The 19,304-nt window shown below is 29.0% G+C and overlaps 1 protein-coding gene across 1 annotated transcript in view; it reads left to right on the top strand.

Annotated features, from left to right (window-relative positions):
• The window catches only part of wry (delta and Notch-like EGF repeat containing weary), a 236,044-nt gene that overhangs the window by 82,982 nt on the left and 133,758 nt on the right, over positions 1-19,304 (top strand). The window contains exon 3 of the mRNA XM_088200754.1: positions 17,748-17,938. Coding sequence (XP_088056880.1) covers positions 17,748-17,938 — 191 coding nt within the window. The remainder of the gene's footprint in view (positions 1-17,747; positions 17,939-19,304) is intronic.

The raw sequence follows: 19,304 nt of genomic DNA, 5'->3' as shown, positions 1-19,304 counted from the left end.
ATGCGAAGTGGGATTTTTTAAGTAAATTGCAACAAAAACAAAATATAGAAATAGACTCCACGCCACGGCAGATATGAAAATACAACTAACCAAAATTGTGCCTGTTATAAAAAAAGTTGTTATTTAAGAACTCAAAATCATCAGTCATTAGGTTTTATTTATTTGTATTTTTATGTTTATTAAATAAATTTAATAACATTTCTTTAATTACATGTTTTATTTTATTATGAATTACCCAGCCTAAAAAATAAGCTAAGTGTTCCGCCAAAATTTTCGGATTTGCCAAGTGTTCCGTCGCTGAAAAAGTTTGGGAAACCCTGATCTAGACTATCAAGCCAATAAATTTTTTTTCTTTATTTTTTTACATAACTACTACATTAATTGCTTAATGATCTATCACTTACTTTTTAATTATACAAAGTACAGATGAATTTTTTTTTATTGAATATTTCGGCATATTTCGGAATATGATTAAGTTAAATTTAAATATTTTTTTTAATAAATATTTAATCTCCTTACTTTATAATAAATATTTATGTTAGCATATCACGATCCAATTTTGAACCATTTGAATTTTACAAAACGTTAATTGATTATAATGAGATAGCATCTCGAGCACGCGTCACTCGAACATTATCAAAAGTCATCGATCACACACATACCCATCTTACTAAGACCCATCTGGCTAATTTCAATTTTAATAGGCACCGAGCGATGATCGATGACACCATCGGCGATAATCGAATTTTCCGACTCATTTTCCACGCGGCATTAAAATTCGGCACCGACCCGCGATACTATGTTCGATCACTCGGAAAACTCCACCTATTCTGTGTTCAAAGTATCCTAGCTACTATAGACCCCATAGGTATATCATCTTAGTTGTACATTCCGGCGACAAAGCCCATAACTCACGCACAGTCTGACGCTGCCGCTACTATTATTCTTTGCCAAGTTTTCCAAAGAGTAGCGATTCAAGTGCTACCTTACCTACAACAATACGCGAATGGGAAAGTTTTCCGAGCAGTTTTTTTCAGCAGTTTGCGGCAAAATTCTTACGATGCACTAAAATGTTTTTCAGATTTATATTACATTTAAAAAATAATAGCTTATTACGATTTATTTTTATCATTATAATGTAATACCATAATTTGTATGTATCTACACTCAATTTTGACTTCTATATTAAAACGCAAAAATTATTATATTGATTTTGAGATCTGAAAAAAATTATTTTCAAGCGCTTATTACAATAAAATATTTATTTTTCCTGTTTAAAAATGATTATCTTATAATAATAAAGATTTATATTAACGAAATAAATCTGTAAACATACTCTTGTGACACGAATAAAAGTATTATAGTTCGAATTATCCAGTATATGTAATAGCGTAATATACACATATTAATATAGACTCACACACGCACACGTACTCATATGCACGAACAAAATTATTGTAATTATGTATGTTGAATATCCGTATGATGTTGCACGTCTGATTTATTTACTATACCTAATAGTTGATAAATCGGTATTTTTTTTATTATTTAAATAAAAAATTATTAAATCGTATTTAAAAACTGATTAAATTATGGCAATGGGTTTATAGTAATAATAATACCGATCAACATGGCTGAAATATCATAAGCCTTAAAAACATGTTGCGCGCTGGTGACCCGACTTGGCTGCCGTCATATGATGTGCATGGCGTGGAGAGGGTTAATATAATTTTTAAATGAGTTTTTGAGTACATTACACAATTTTCATTGAATTACACTATTAAATTAAAGATGGAAAATAAAAAAAATATTTCTTCCAGGATCGCGATTAAAACCACAGTGCTCTCGCAGGACTTCTGGTCTTCTACCTACCTACGTCATACGTGAATTCACGTGTCATACGAGAAAAATCGTTATTCTCTCGCATGACCAATTTTCGATGTGATAAATGAGCGAGGAGGCAGTCGTAGCGCGTTTTTCTTCTTCCCTCGCGCACATTTGCGGCGTCAGCATGTACATTTTGTCAATTGCGAAAATTTAATTTGCGCCCCCTTCTTTCCTTCCTGGCTGCCGCGTGTGATGTTTCACGCTGAGAGTGATATATTTATCGCGATTCAAGGAAACGCGAAACTCTCGCGCAGCTGACGCCCGAAAGAGCGATAATGCCGGGGGCGCTTCATGCATAAGGAAGAGGACAAGGAAACAAAACGTGACTAGGGAAAAAGGGCAATCTCGCGAAAATCGTTACGTATGACTGATGGATGTCGCGGATTGTGCGGTGCGAGGGAATTATTACTATCTACGGCGACAATGATGGTAGAGAGAAGGATAATATGCGGCTTTAGCGTTGCTTTAAGGTCGCTATTAAGGACTCTTATAATATATTCAAATAAACTGCAAAATTGATGTAAATATTCTGTAATTTGGTTTTTAATAAATAAATTTTAAAAGTGCCTTTGCGGAGCTGTCAGCTTTAAAGTTATAAATAAATATTTTTTTGCAAGAAAATATTTAATTTTACAAGAAAATATTTCTTGGTAACAGCTACATGTTTCTTTGCTACATGATCCTTTTAAAGCAGATCCAAGAAATATTCACTTAAATATTACATTGTTACACACCTCATGTCTTTCACCAAAATACTGACTAAATATCTTGATGCAGTAAAACAAGTATTTACAGTCTACTATATATATTTTTGGTTAACTGTTCATTTAAAAAGTAAAATTTACTACAAATTAGTTATACATTAAATTAGTGTATCACGAATGCGACTTTTATAAGTCAGATAGTCTTTCTTAGTGTGTCGAGTTGTATTTGTTGGCTGAGTACTATTAGAGTAGCCGGAATTGTCGTCGTGATTCTCATTGGATGATCCGTTAATATCTTGTTTTTTCATTGTTTTTATTGCTGATAATGTGTGGACATATTTTGCTATTTGATTCGTGAAATATTTAATATTATTTATTGTATTTTGTAGTACAGATATCATCTTACCATCATGTGATGTGTGAGATCCTTAACTTTCTAAAATTGATTGAGATTTTTCTTTTCGTTGTTCAAGTGGTTATTATGGTGACCCATTATTTGTAATTAATAGCGCATGTAGCTATAAACAACTTATAACAAGGTTTGTCGTGAGTAATTAGTAGTGGTCTTTTTCAGGATTTTCCGAGAAAGAAATCCAAGGAAATCATTTTTTTATAATGGGACAAGAAAATATTACTGATTTATTAACATTGATAATTTAATATAGATTATTTTAATATCTGTTACAAATAAGGTCAAGATACAATGCTGAGTTATTGCCTGTCCATATCCTCTGTAGAAATTACAGAAATTAAAAATACTTTTAAAATTCAAAAAAATAATTATTACCTTAGATGTAAAAATAATCAATTTGAATACAAACGAAATATTTGAAACTGTGACACCTCTAGTAGTAATAATCTTATATTATTAGAGGTGTCACATTTTTGCAAAAAAAAAAAATAAAAAAATTATGAAATAAAATTACTAATAATCTTAAAATATTAAATTTATTTTTAATTGTTTTATTTATTGATTTTCTGAGTCAGATGATATGTTTGTGAATTAGGTGAAAAACTAATTAGTAAATACACACTATTTATAATATGTTATATGCAAATATGACTAGTGTAGAAACATGATTCTGGATGTCATTCGCTTGGATTAGTGCCGCGCCATTTTATGTGTCTACGCGTAACCACGGCTGTTGTTGGGTATTTGATTAATTGCATAATAATTCTTGTTTACCTCATATAACCAACTTAAAACGCATGGCGCACGATGAACAATTAAAAAAATATTGGTCGGTTTGGAAAAGAGCAAAAAGGAATCAATTTCAGATGATTTTTTACGACTCCAACTCAGTATAAAATGCTCCAATTCCATCTCCGATTCCATAGCCCTGGTTTTTTTAATTGATAAAATTAATTTGTTTTTGTTTTTAATTTTTTAAAGTAGAAATATTTATTGTGTATTTTTTTTCAAAAAAATGCTGGTCCGGTTTCATATCTTAGATTTTTTCTCTTTCTCACCTTGTATTATTTTTTTTGTTTGTATTGTAATAATACAATGTGTTGATGCTCGTTTTCATATTATATGCGTTTGCGAACATCGTCTTACGACGTTGAGAAATGTTTGACGTTTTGACAGTCGGCTCCGAACGGAGCTGAACGGTCGAATTGTACCGATCTTATGACATAAATACTTGAACACAAGTAATGCAATGTAATATATTGTTTAATTTTTTGATCATCGTGACGCATTTTGAGTAACCTGTTAGGTCATAATTTATTTAATTTTTATTTAATTTAAATACATAAACAACTACTATTTAATTAGAATTTAATGACGCTTTAGTCTTATATGTTTGCGAGTTTTTAGTAATATAATTATTGTATAGTTAAGATTCTAGAGTATGGAGATAAACTAATGTACATAAAAATAATATAGTATGCTTTTTTAAATACGTTGTGTCAAAATCTCCATAATGAGTTTTGAAATAAGTCCCATGAATGATAGACGTCTCCGTTATTAGTTTTACGCGACAATGCAAACGAAAAGATAATAAAGGAGACGGTCTCTGCGGGCTATGACGCAATCTCAGGTATTGCTTTATTTATTTGTTGTGATGTTTGCGTTTCGCATTGTTCGGTGAGCGGAAAATGGATTGGTGAGAAAAAAGCTCATTTTGCGCGGACGCCGCGGGATCACGTGGAATAATAAGGGACGTCGCGCGCACCCCCATGACGTGATTAGACGTGTGAAGGTTCACGTAGGGCAAGGGTAACAAAATGGCGGCTAAAATATCTTTATGATACTATTTCTTGCATTTATTAAATAAAACCTGATACAAAAAATATAGTCCTAATATTTTTAAATAAATTACCAATAACATTACCCAATATTTTTTGTAGCTTGCATGACAATACCTGAAATTAATGCATTATGCAGAGGTAAATTCAAATTCAAAAACAAAAAATCTTTTAGTTAAAGTTATAAATATAATATATATTTTATAAATATATATGTAGGTTATAATTTTTTATTTTTGCAATAATCGTGCAATATTTTTATAAGTAATTTATTTGTATTTGCAACACTTTTTACATTGGCAACACTGCTGTCAACTGACTGATACCGGTTGTCGGTCTTGGTGAGTATTAAAGATATATTATGCAGTAGGAACACTCGGTAACGAACTTTAATATGTTATTGCTTTTGACTTGAATTTTTTACTTCTGAGAAGAGATAATTGTTTTTGCGCTCTCTTATTGGTCAAAATTTGCTAATCTATAATTCATACTTCGACTTTTATAATAATATTACAAATTAAATGAGGATCATTTAAACTGAATTTTTACCAATAGGAGAGCGCATCTCTTTTCAGAAGTCAAAAATTCACGTCAAAAGAAATAAAATCATGTCTGCGCCTTCGCAGTGGGTACGCTCGAGCGAGCGTTCCCACTGTGATAAACTTAATTGACGCTACATAAAATAATTATTATTGCTGCAAGCTGCGACTGATCGATATTATTAATGTATTGATGGACTGTATGATACGGAATTTTATATACTAATGCCCCCAAATAACAATTAAAGCTATCTTATTTATAAGTAACGTAAATATTAAATTTTTGTAGTTAACGTACTTAATTATTTTCGTAAAATTTGACATAAAGGTACAATTTTTTCTTTGTTGTCACTTTGAAATTGCGTTTATGAATTATTAGTAGGTATATATGTATATTGCACAGCTTAAAACTTTATATGCACATAGTTCTTATGATTTATAATTGTTTTTCAGAAGTATTGAGAGAACAATGTGACGACTTATTTGTCGATTCGTAAAAACCTGTAACGCAGAAATGTTACAATGAAATGTGATCTATAGCAAAAACATTAGGTTATAATATATTATATTTTATAATTTCTATTTGCATAGTTCCAACATATACTTTAAATTAAATTTAGTCAAACGGAACGAATATACGCGTAAATCTGAATCAAAATCAGCTCTGTTTTCAGCTGTCTTTCATATAACATTTTTGGGTATACAGCACAGCACAAAATACCACTGCATATATACATATATAGTGTCTTATATTATATATGATATGACTTGATATGATATGTAGATACGACTTTAGTACAGTAGATGCCCCTCGGCAAAGCACCCCAAGCGAACATACTATTCTTAAGCGGCTCAAAAAAAATTATTTTTACTCGTATTTAATATTTAAACAAGGTTTAATTTGATTCTTACACATATGTATATATAAATATATTTATTTTCGTAGTTAAAACGTACCTAGTTCATTTTGAGATCCAAACATGTAAAATCGATTAAATTTTTTTTTTTTATTATATTTTGGGATTGGTCGGAAACACCCAAAGCCAAAACGTCGTATATTCGATAGTGGTATTTGTTTTGTATGTAAATATAGATTGTATTTCTACGAATCTATACCAATTGTATTTAATTACTATTATACGTAGGATGGTAATATTTATATATTATATTAATATAATTCATAAATTACATTATCTTTTTTGGCAAAAGACCTTGAAACAATTTTAATTATTTGACAATTTGAATGATTGTTCAGGCTTTCACCATAATTTAATTTAACTATTATCAAATGCTCAATTAATAAACTTAAAGTCAATATTGATAAATGTCAAATAATTCCCTTCCTTTTAGAATTAATAAAATAATTACTTTTGATTATTTATTTAATACTGTTATATTAAAATCGATTAATTATATAAGATACTAAGCTATACATTTTGATATTAAAACGAATTATAATATTCATATAAATTTTATTACTATTAAAGCTTTAATATGTCAAAAATATTTGCATATTAAACATAGCATATATTCTATAGTAAAAGTTAACTTTAATATAATGTATGCTTACAATAGTTTTATATTTGTATTACTTCCATGAAAAAAGATTAACATGTATATAAATTAAATTGAGACCATTGTCACTTAATAGGTTACAAAAATGCGTCACGATGCTAAAAAATACATTTCAATAGACAAAAAATAATACATAGGAAGAAACAATAAAAAAATATTAAAATAATAAATAAACATAAATTTTATGCTATTGTAATTTAACTTTCATTGAACATTTTTAAGAAAAACTTTTTTAAATTTTAATAATAAAATATATTTTTTAATATATTGATTTAATTATTAATATCATATTATTTAACTGTAACTAAAATAAAACATTTTAATTATTTAAATAATAATATGATTCAGATGTTTTCGTTTTATATTAAGTATTGCGATCTTGGTACATATTTAAATATAATTAAGCTATGGATGGATCCGGGTTATTTATTTGATTAGGACGAAATTGAATCGGCGTCCTCTCAGTTGCAGTCTAAGCTAAAGGTCTCTTGAAGTTCAGGTGCCTTAAACTCAGATGTGGATGCTCAAATATGTGTAAGACGAACTGCTTGTGTGGAAGTGATTTCTAGTTGCCAAGATCTTAGTATTTATATTCATGGCCCCTTTATGTTAGCTTATGTGGTCCGCCCCATTTTGGCGAGGCAACCAATTATAGAAGAGCGATAAATTTATTTAAAATAAATTGCAGTTTGCCAATAAGGTCGATTCTCAAAGTGATAAATATTTAATCCTTTATGATTTATGGCGCATACCTCAATCCGTTAAATGGTCTCCCACGGTATTTCATTTTAAACTAAAAATAAAATATTTTTTCTTTAATGGTTAAAACGCTTTTATCGCAGGTTGAACTGGCCCTTTTTGAAGATTTTATATAAATAAAGAATATTTCAGTTGCAGAACCCGACAGATTCTATTTGCTCATTAATTCAAATTTATATTATATTGCTATCATTTTATGCACTGTTCAACCGTATCGACTTAATTTTACAGGGTAAATATGAATTTGAGGATCATAAACTGCAATTATTTTCCTTATTATATATTAGAACAGATTTTTGTATGATAATTATAGCATTAATAAAATTCAGCTGAACAACATCTATGAGTTAAGTAATATTTAAATATTTTATTAAAGTTTAAAAAATTTTGTTTTCTTAATATATCATCTTAAATCATTTTAGATTAGCAGAAGAGCTTTTTTCTTATTCTCTCTTTCATCGTTTCAGACTCATGAATCGTTGATTGACTTATTTTTGCACGATTAATCTTTTTGTCCTTGTAGTTAAAACTTTTAAGATAACGTTTAGCATTTGAGCGTTTGAGTTGAATCAAACACAAAGACGATCTATGTACATAAGCTGCGTCTCGACGTTTGTCGCATCTTTCGGCCATTATTCATTAAAAAAACTACTCGAGTGACCTTGGATCTGAATCTCACGACCTTGAGATTTAATCTCGAGAAAACTTCTCAGCCAGTCGCGTTCTTCTAGAGGCGCCGTCGGCGATTAATTCGCGCCAACTTTCGTATTCGCCATTAAATTCGCATTTGCAATATACCCACCAGGATCGGTTCGTAATGGCCGCTAATCCTTGCCGGTCCTGCTCTAGATTAGAAAGGATAAATTATGTGGCGGCTGGACCATGTGATAACTTTTTGGCACGAGGCAAAGTGTTGCGACGCTGTGGAAAAATGACGCAGTTTAACCCTAGAATGTAAAAATAGCCATATGTTACGCGGATGTCATATATGTATGTATATAGGTTTATGTACATACACACATACATATGTATATATGACATATAACCTACTAAAGGTCTAACCGACTAGCAATGTACGAAAATTCTTTACTATTGAATCCCACTCACAATTACGCATTCTGGTTTCTTGATTTGTATCATTTCTCAAGAAGTTTTGATATATAAAAAATATATGTAATATATTGTATGTGATAATATTAATAGATTATTTTATTGTAGATGTCTGTATATTATCAATAAACAGAGAACTGGATTTTTTAAATGGACGCGAATGTTTAAAGAACCAAAACGAATCAATATTCTTTAATTGATTACAAAACATCAAGTTATTAAAGAATTTCTAGTCCTCGTGTTTATACCTGAATCGTAAAGAATATAACAGTTTTTATATTTAAAAATAACATAAGAATAAAAATCCTCATTGAATTATTAAAAAAACCAAATTTAAGCTTGCCAATAGACAAATTTTGTAGTAAAACTCTGCGGAAAGCCCCCATACATTTGTGAAATTTGTCGATTCGCACACGGAGCGGTTTCATGTTATCTGATTATTGATCTAGTTTTTAGATTACCAAAGCAAAAATAAATTCGATCAGACTAGTTAATATATAAGCAATCTCTATTAAAGAGTCCATGTCAATTTTATGTTATAGATTCGACTCGAGCACTTACAGTTTTACTTTTATAATATTTTTTTCCATATTTGTATTTTAATAGTATATTAATATTAACCTTGACGCGTTTAATTTAAAAATATGAATGCTTATGTTTCAATCCACACACAAGCCCTCGTTACGACCAGAAAAAAACACGTAAGTGTTCTTACTGTGAATATTCTTCGTCATCGAAAGAATATTTCTTTGTTGCGAAACGACCATTGCAAACAATAAACCACACAAATGCCCACATTTGTAAAGGGTACTATTCACAAAACTCGTGTCAATTTACTGTGATCAAAATAATCATTTATTAAAAAAGAAACATGACAATAGCGTTTATAATTGAGACCACACAAGCCCTTGTTACGACCAGAAAAAATCATCAATAACACACAAGGATTCTCCGGTGTATTGTATAGTATCAAACTATACAGTACATTAGATATATTTTAAATACATAAATACCGATATTTTTAATGAGTCAATACCAATATTTTGGTATTACATTTTAATATATAAAATATTAAACATTTTAATTTAATTGATTTTTATGCGCAATTAAAAATGTACGTTCAAATAAGTAATAATTATTATAGGTACAATATATTATAAAAATATTTTTTTATCAGTTTCACATAACTTTTGTATAGAGTGGGCATATTGATCATATCAGGCTTGCCCCGAAAGTCCTAGGTCAGAGGTCACAATAAAAAAATTGTGTATATGAATATAAAAATATCTTTGGGCAAACATTGCAATCGCATGTTAATATTTATATAATACAAAGATATTTATATGTAGTTTATATATAGTTTTTTAATCACGTACGATTCGTAAAATAGAATATGTTGATACTGCTTTATTTAGTGGATTTTGCACTTTATAACTTTCATCCAAATCTCCGATCGTCACGTACGCTAGCGAGAAAAATAAACTTGCTCTGCAAGTCGCAAACACTAGTTTGTTATGTTTTAAACGAGTAATTAACAAGTAAATTTTATTATCACGCTCAACAACCTGATATCTTTACTTTCCACTAATGAGGATTCAAAACTGAAACATTAAAGTGCCTTGTATTTTAAATCACAGACACAGTATCTAAAATGTATTAATATAATAGTGACTACTTAAAAGCTTACATTTCAATTTTAATATCATAATCTGTCCAGATGTTATGTAGATACTTTCATTTCTAAATGAATTTTCTGTAGGTCCCCTAGAAAGTATCTTAACATAACAAATACTTTATTTTTCACTTTTATATTACTAGCTCATATGATTTTCTATATATTGTTATTATATTAATATTTAAAATATTTTATTAAAAAATATCACTATTAAGTTAATTACGTATTGTATAAATCAAACTGTTTTCTAATATTTCACTAGTTACGCTTCAGATTTTTTTTAGAAATTTCTTTATATGCAAATGTATAAAGCAAACGTATGATTTATATTTCTCGTAAACTAGATTTATATTTTTCTCGATTAACAAAACCCAATTCGGCAATACATTATTTAAGACCCAGCTTTACAACAATTCGTGTAATCCTATTTGGGACGCTGTACAAATATTATAAATCACAATTCGAGAATTAGTTTTACAAATTCGATACATCTACTATATTTCCAATTAGAATATAACAATAATATTAACAAAATAATACGATCCAATAATTTAGGTAATAAATTTAGAGCATGTATTAAACGCGTAGGTCATCGTTATACGAGTAATCAATATAAAGCTCGAGTAACGATCTGACAATTAAGAAAGATGTATTGTTAGATTATTACGGTCCACTGAACAAATTAATTATCAAAGTTGACATCTTTGACGAAAATTATACCTATTATGTTGTATATATTTATTTAAAAAAATATATAGTAAATTTAGTAATATTCTCATTTGTGATTTATGTATTTTAATACTGTGTGGGTCTAGACGAAACGCCCCGCAGCGAAACTGTTTGGAATGGCTTATTTAATCCACACATACATAAATATTTATGTCGGGAACGTAAAGAGAAAGAACATTACTTGACGTAGCTAGTGTGCGTGATAAATGGCATACGTCCGATAGTGGAATACTTCAACGTGTAGAAATGCGAAACAAATAGTTTTCCCGGAAAATTTTCCTTCAGAGGACACGGGAAACGTGCCATGTGAGTAACACACGTGCGCATCTGGTAATTTTAAAGATGTTACATTATATTAATGACGGAATAGCGTAGCTCGTAACGTCTCAGACTAATAACTCTGAGGTTACGGGTTCGAGCCTCGGCAACAGTATGGCCAAAAAATGCACTATTATTAAAAAAAAAAAATGCTGCAGTGACTTATATTTTTTATATAATAAATTATATACATAATAATTTATACTTAATAATATAGTCATTGATTCCCAGACTTTTAGTTTACATCTGATTGACACACTCAGTTGATACATAATAAATAAGTACGTTATGGTATTAATAAACAATAAGCACAGACTAACTGTAAGTTAATGCATTTCGAATAATATAAACATATCGCAAGAAACTACCAATGCTTATTTTATAAAAAAAACTTCTGCTAATTTAAATACCGGTTTTTTAAGACCACTGTAGATAATTTGAATGGTAAATGATAACGCTTATATACTGACATTTAAAAGTCATTTGTTATTCACTGTGACTTTATAACTAAACCACATATTAACAAAATTATGTGGGGGGTTTTAACCACCTGCACAAATTATTATAAATAAGGGGGCACTTTTTTTAAAGTGGAACTACACACAACAATATATCGTTAATAATGGAAAATATTGCATGAACCACAACAAATACCGCCGAAAACTACTCTTTGCTTGGAAAGGACGCGCGCTAGACAATACATTCTATCATGTGCACATTAATATTTTTCTTTGACTCTTTAGCTACCGATTACTAGAGTGCCCATCTGGACCATTTATTTTAAGGCATAATTACATTTTAATGATGTATTGAAAAAGCGATGCAACTGACTCACAAATATCCTTCGCCAGAAACAGAATTAGAAAATACGTGACAAATGAAGAGAGACATCACAGAGTAACAGCAGCAATGACGAGCCAGGATACTGTTTCAGGATTTTCAATACCGGTATTACTGAGAGAAAAAAACAGGCAATACTAGTATTAATAGTATTGCTATTACTATATATTTTTTATTAATTGAAATAAAGAAAAAAATAAAAAATAATGTATGCTTTATTGCTAAATTTATGCTGTAATAATTGTTGAATGTGTCGGAAAATTTTCCTTAAAGATTTTGAATGAAGATGTAGTAATAATTGTCATCTTAATTTCTTTTAAATAATAAACAATAAGTCATAATTCGACTCAAGTTGCCGACATTTATGACCAATTATCCGTTTGTATATATGCATATTTCATGTTTCATAGAATAATAATCTTTTGAGCAATATTCCTTACATTCAGGTACTTCTAAAAATACTTTATACGCCGATACTTTATTGTGTTGTCTATGAGTATTAATAAAAATACTATGTATCTAAACTTTTTGCCCTATTTATTTTTTACTTTTATTTATTTACTTCATTGTCGGTAAAAATATTTAAAAAAAATCTCTCTTCTTTTGAAACAATAAGTCTAAAAAATCGTTGTCTTTGATCGACCGCTTCTTTATGGCTCCTAATTTTTTATACTAGAAGAAAGAGCTGCTCACTGCTCACAAATTTATTCCAATGAAATATATTTCTGTATTACTCATTGTTTTTTGTCGGTCACGATTTTTAGATTGGAGTTCGTAAAAAGTTATAAATCTGTTTGTTTAAGATGTGACATATTTTTTTCTTAAAACATATATGTGACTGATTTGTGATTTATTTATATAATCTTGTAATTATTTCACATTTATTATTTACTTTAAATTATCTTAATAATTTTTATTTTCGACAGATTTAATTTATTTAAATATTATAAAATACGTCAATACTGCATAATATGTTTTACAATAATATCCTACGCTGATAACACTACGAAAGTTGCTCCCTTACAATTTGCATTATTTTATTCTCCGCTTCTGCTTAAAACAACATTTGAATCGTTGCTTTTGTAGTTCTAATGCATGAAATATCGTTTAAGATTTGAGAAAAAAATTTTTTGGTACTGTTGGTATTTAATTTTGTAATACCGGTAGTACCGAAAATCGATTCTTGCCCTAATATCAGTATTACCGCCTGTTTCACATTGACAATAATACAACTCGACACTCCACGAAGACTACCTGACTTTCAAGAACTGCCATTTCAACTCTACTGCCTAATTTTGGCATACACAATTCTTTATATTAATGTTGTAATTCATATATGCTAATGAAATAAACTGATTAAAACCAGAAAATTGATTAAAAAATGTAAAAAAGTGATAGATAGCTTCATATTAAAATTAATAAAATATATTTCAATAAATTTATATTCAAATGACTTTGAGTAAAAGTAAAAAGAAAAATCTATAATAAATGTATAATACATGAAACTCTATATTAACAAAATATTTATATCTTAATTTGGCAGCAAAACTTTCATAGAAATCATACAGATATAAAACTAATCAAATAAGTAAAACTACAAGAGCTTAATTATATCTTATTTTCGTAAAAAAAAAATGCTAATCAAAAGACTCGCTTTTGACTTTTTCGGTCTGGGAATATATAATTAACATCGATACATACTTCAAACTCAGAGAAATATTTTAATTAGAAATGTGTCAAATACTCCATGATGTTTTTAGCTTAATATTACAGCAAGACCTTAAAATATATACACTATTTGATCATAATATTTTACTTATTAATATTTGAGTGAATAGAAAACAATCTTAAGTAAATATTAAAAATAAGTGGTTCATGTAAGTGACAAGTAAAAACACAAACAAGTTCAATTAGATACTTTTAAAGCAAAAAATAGTAAAAAATAGATTAATAATATATAATAATTTTATAAATTAACACAATTTAGTAAAAAATTATATAAAAATAATAATTTGACTTACTGATTATGTGACATTAACACGCTATTAATAAAAAATTCTTGAATCGATAAGTTGCTTTAATATTAACTATATACTAAATATATGTGACTGTTCACGCAATAGTACATAAATCATATTGAAGATTAAGTTGAACTCTTGTAAATTTGGGGACTGACTGCACCAGATCAAATCTTCGAAGCCATTTCGGATGATTCAGCGTAGCTCTGTTTGCTGCAAGTAAAAATAAACTTTTATTCTTAAGCAAAGTAGTAGTTCTAGTGAACTTTCTAGCTCAAGTTTTGGCTTTGGGAAGTGATTAAGTATGTCTTTAAAAAATGTGAGAAAGTGCAAGGTACCTTCCAATCCTCAATCATTTGTCCGAAGCAGATAATCATGGCTGGAACTAGACTCTTTGTTTTTGTCTATCTATTATATGTTACGGTGTAGAAATAGTATTTTACTTTTTCAGGTCGCAATAGAGTTCACTTAGACTACCAAATTGATGTCATTGATTAATCTTGTTGCTGTAAAGGTTTTTTAGGATTTATGAAGAAAATCTGGTTTCATTAGTAATACACATTGACTGTAACATTATCGGATTGTTTTATTTGTTAACATCGACGAAAACTATGATGGTTATTTGAGAGACGCGTTTATTATTTTAATAAGCCCTTTAACAATTTTTGCAAACTCATTTATTTAGGCGAGAAGAGTATACGTGGTTCTGAAAAAACTAGAAATAAATAATAAAAATAGTAAAATATTTTAACAATGTTCTTGTTTTATAGTGTATTAATCGTGCAGTGAATTAATGGACTGGCAAACTTCTATATAGACTAATGCTTCATTTTCAAGTGATCTATATAACAAAACATACCATTACTATGTATTATATAACAACTACACAGTTCTATCTCGCAAACTTGGATTATAAATTCACCACTGTCACACATTGAAAGCTATGATATACGTATGTAGCCACGTTCATACATCTTCAACCATGCGTTATGCTCTTGCCACACGTCGTTTGTTTTGAATCCGAACGGGTCAATTATATTAATATGTCGAATAATAATCTGAGCGATAGTTAAACAGATTAATAGAACACAAATACATATAATACTATAATCTGAGCGGCAATCGGCTCGCCACAAACGCAAGGGCCCTAGACGAAAATAGTTCAATCAGTCGAAGGGCTGGGACGCCGGGACGGAACGGCCCCAGGGTTAGGTTGTTTGGGGTCAGAGTTGGGCATAGAAGGAGACCTCCTCGGTTACTACCGGGAACTTGGAAACTCGTTATGCAGGGTTGGCTGGTTGAAATTAATGATGGCGCAGCCGTGACCTGGCCTGTCTTGTACGCCATAAACATGGGCATTACATCACTCCTCAGATTTACTTTACTATATACACCTATGTGTGGTATCAGATTCTGTGTACACGAATTTAGATGTAATGGCATTCTATTGTGGTTAAAAATAACTAAAAATATAGTGAATAGATTGAAATTATTCAATAAAATATTTTACAATCCTGTCCAAAAAAATATTATTATTTTTTTCTTTTAGATTGAATTTTTAAATTTTAATAAAAGTTGAAAATTTAAATTCACAGAATACAGAATATATAAAACGGCCGTTCCGTACAAATATGCATATAAAAATTAAATCTTTAAATGTGATAATTCTAGTTTTACCTAATTGAACTGATAAATATTTGGTAATTAACAATTAGCTTAAGTCAAGTTCACTGTAATTTTAAGTGTCATGTATCTTTAAAAAAAGAGCTAAAGAAACTTCTAAATAAGAATTTGTCTTATTTCCTTCGTATTTATAATACATATACATTATTTTTAAGAAAAAATATTTTAAGTAATAGTTTTTTCATTATTATAATTATTTTAAAATAAAAGTAAACAAATGTAACCTGCAGCATTGACAGAAAGAACTGCAAAAATACTTCCAAATATTCTTAAATACAAAATCATAATAAATATACAATATAAGGTCTATGTACTGACAAAGTCACTAATTTAAAAAACTCATTATTGAGATATAACAATTTTAAAAAAGTCTTTAAAAATAATTTTTCACGAGCCAACTGCTGGTATGTAGTAGATAAATTTACAAGTATTTTTTTTGTAGGTGTCAAATTTATTAGTGACTTTTGTCAGTATATATATATATGATTTATACACTACATGTAATATATCTAACATATAATAATTATATATCCAAAATGACTGACCTTTAAGATGGATTCATTTATCTTATATATAGTTAAATTTAATTTTTAAGCCGCTTCCTGATGTGCTCGCTTGAAAATTTAAACGCTCTGCGTTAAAAATTTTATAAACACATAAACAAAAGAAATATATTTAATTATAATTAATAAAATTTGAATTTGTTTGATTAATTTAGGCGGTATTAAATTCTTTTGTTTTCGCTTAGAGACTCTGACGGTTGATCATTTAAATATAAAACAAGGTGATAGTTGTTTATAAAAATAATATCCGTTAATTTTTCAAGTGCAGTGTTCGATTTGACGGAATATAAATATTCGGATTGCGAATTAACTAGGTACGTTATAACCATAAAAAATACATACATAATGCGTGTAATGATTGAAAGCATAGATTGATTAAACTATATAAACAATTATAAAACTAATTATGATTTCCGAGATCGAAACGTGAATTTTTTGATTTGCAATACATCAAAATTATCATTGCTTTGAAAAAATTTAATGAAAGTAACCGAAGAGGATTAAACACGTAGATTGGCATCTCTTCTTTAACTGATAATTTTTCGCAATACGTGATATTTTAATTGTTTGCCATACGTAAATGTTATAAGATCTTTTATTGCTTCTGAAAATTAACTGCATATTTTAACCAGAAAAAGATTTTTTAACCAGATTTTTATTTTTACTACCATGCTAATTATACAATTGTAATATGTTTAATTAACTTTGGTATGTATATCATTAATCTTGTCTGTCTTCTAATATTTAATCCTAGAAATCCACTACTAGTTCTTTCTATTATTGTTCTACTGACTGTATTATGTTAATATGTCGATTTTAAAAACCAATGTTAAATAATATCTATTTTTCTATTTGCAAATATTTTAAGAACCACTTTATAACTCTTTATTTATATTTTTTATTATTTTTAAATTATCTTTGAAACAAAAAATGATATATAAAATATATTTTTACTCAACTTTCAGCGTTGCGTACACTCAACAAATTTTCTCATACATCATACGAGAAATAATAAATGATGGCATAAATTATTTGCTATACTCGTCCACACATAAGCCCATAAAATATTTATGCAATTTATATTATTTTTTTCGCAGATCCCTGAAGAATGCCCCAACGTTGTAGGAGGTCAAGGCAATTCCGACGACGAATGTCTTCCTATGATTTTGAGTTGGGAAGGAGCAGCCGAAGTCCAGAGCGGTGATATCCTCTTGGTCAGGATAGACGACAGTCAGTTGACTTTGGCGCATTCGTTGGCCAACAGGACGGCGAGAAGTGACAGTGACAGGTAGATTTTTAAATTTATTAAAACCTATCGAGAACAGTAGCATTGGCACGTTCAATAATGCCTTATTCCCTGTAGACATAATGGAATATAAAATAGTCTGCGGGTAGTTTATCATCGTCCCTTATATATTAAACGTAATACAGGAGCGGGATTAGTCGGTAGGAGCAGCTGTCGCTCATAATAAAAAATTCGCGGCTCGTAATGAAATTTATTATCCCAGAAGCGCAAAAAAGGGAATATAATAGATTGTCAATTTCGCGCGCCGCGGATTATTGCGAAAGTAAATATTCTCTCGACGAAATCCCTAATGGATATACGTAGTATTTTGTATATTCCCCATAGAAAGTTTTGCAAATTTACTTTTCAAGTCCGCATCAAATTTGTGCCCATTAAACGAGAGGAAAATGCTAAACTGAGGCTTAATAATTTTGTAAAAACAAAGAGTTAAGGAATTGAATGTAAATATTTTTAAATCCAAGTCTGTTATAACATAATATATTCCTATATTAAGGTTTTTCTTTAAACGAAAGTTCAAAACGCACAAGCGCCTCATAGAGAATCCTTTTAACTAAGGAATCCAATCTTAAGTTAAAATTGTAATCCTAGGATTTTGGAATTTCAATTAAACGATATCGGGATTAGTAAATCTGTATAAAAAATTGTATTATTATTAAATACTTGAAAAAAAAATAAACGTACATACCGCAATATGTATTCTTTCTGTCGTTTTGAAGATCGGGTTGAGCTCTTAGGATTTAGGTGACTGTTATAGTTTGACTAGGTCGTAGGAAAACAGCTTATTTTATCGGTCTTCTCAACCGATTTAACGTAGCTTTCCTTAGTTAAAATTTAGCGGAATTTTAATTTATCTTATAGCGAAATAGTAAATATAAATTAAGTGACTGAAGTAAGTTTTTCACTAGTGTCTGAAAAAAATATTTTTTAGGGCAGAACCAGACTCTTTGTTATTGATATATATTTGAAACAATATTATCTGTTTTTCTTTGTGTTTTAAATCTGTTTGGTTTTGTTCAACTTTTCAACAAATAATGAACGTTCGTTTGGAAACGCATTATTGTTTGTAAATAAAGTCTGATAAAATCTATTAGTCTTTTACTTTTAATGCAATGATTAAAGGCATTTTTAAGTTGTGTAATACGCCCTTTTTGCGTTTAAATTAAACTCTATGCTGCCATTGTTACAGCGTGTGACTTCTTATCTGCTAAAAAATAAATATATAACTTTACTGTCAATATAAAATAAAATTATTTTAACATGTTTATATGTATGTATTTTTTTTTAATTTTCTAAAATTAATAATTTGTAGTTTAAATTTAACAGTATGAGTTTTATACCGATAGGTGTA

This window comes from Plectrocnemia conspersa, unplaced genomic scaffold (assembly GCF_051122295.1).
Source record: "Plectrocnemia conspersa isolate PC_06_02 unplaced genomic scaffold, ASM5112229v1 ptg000012l, whole genome shotgun sequence".
NCBI lineage: Eukaryota > Metazoa > Arthropoda > Insecta > Trichoptera > Polycentropodidae > Plectrocnemia > Plectrocnemia conspersa.
The sequence above is the reverse complement of the archived record's forward strand: the minus strand, read 5'-3'. Positions and strand labels throughout refer to the sequence as shown.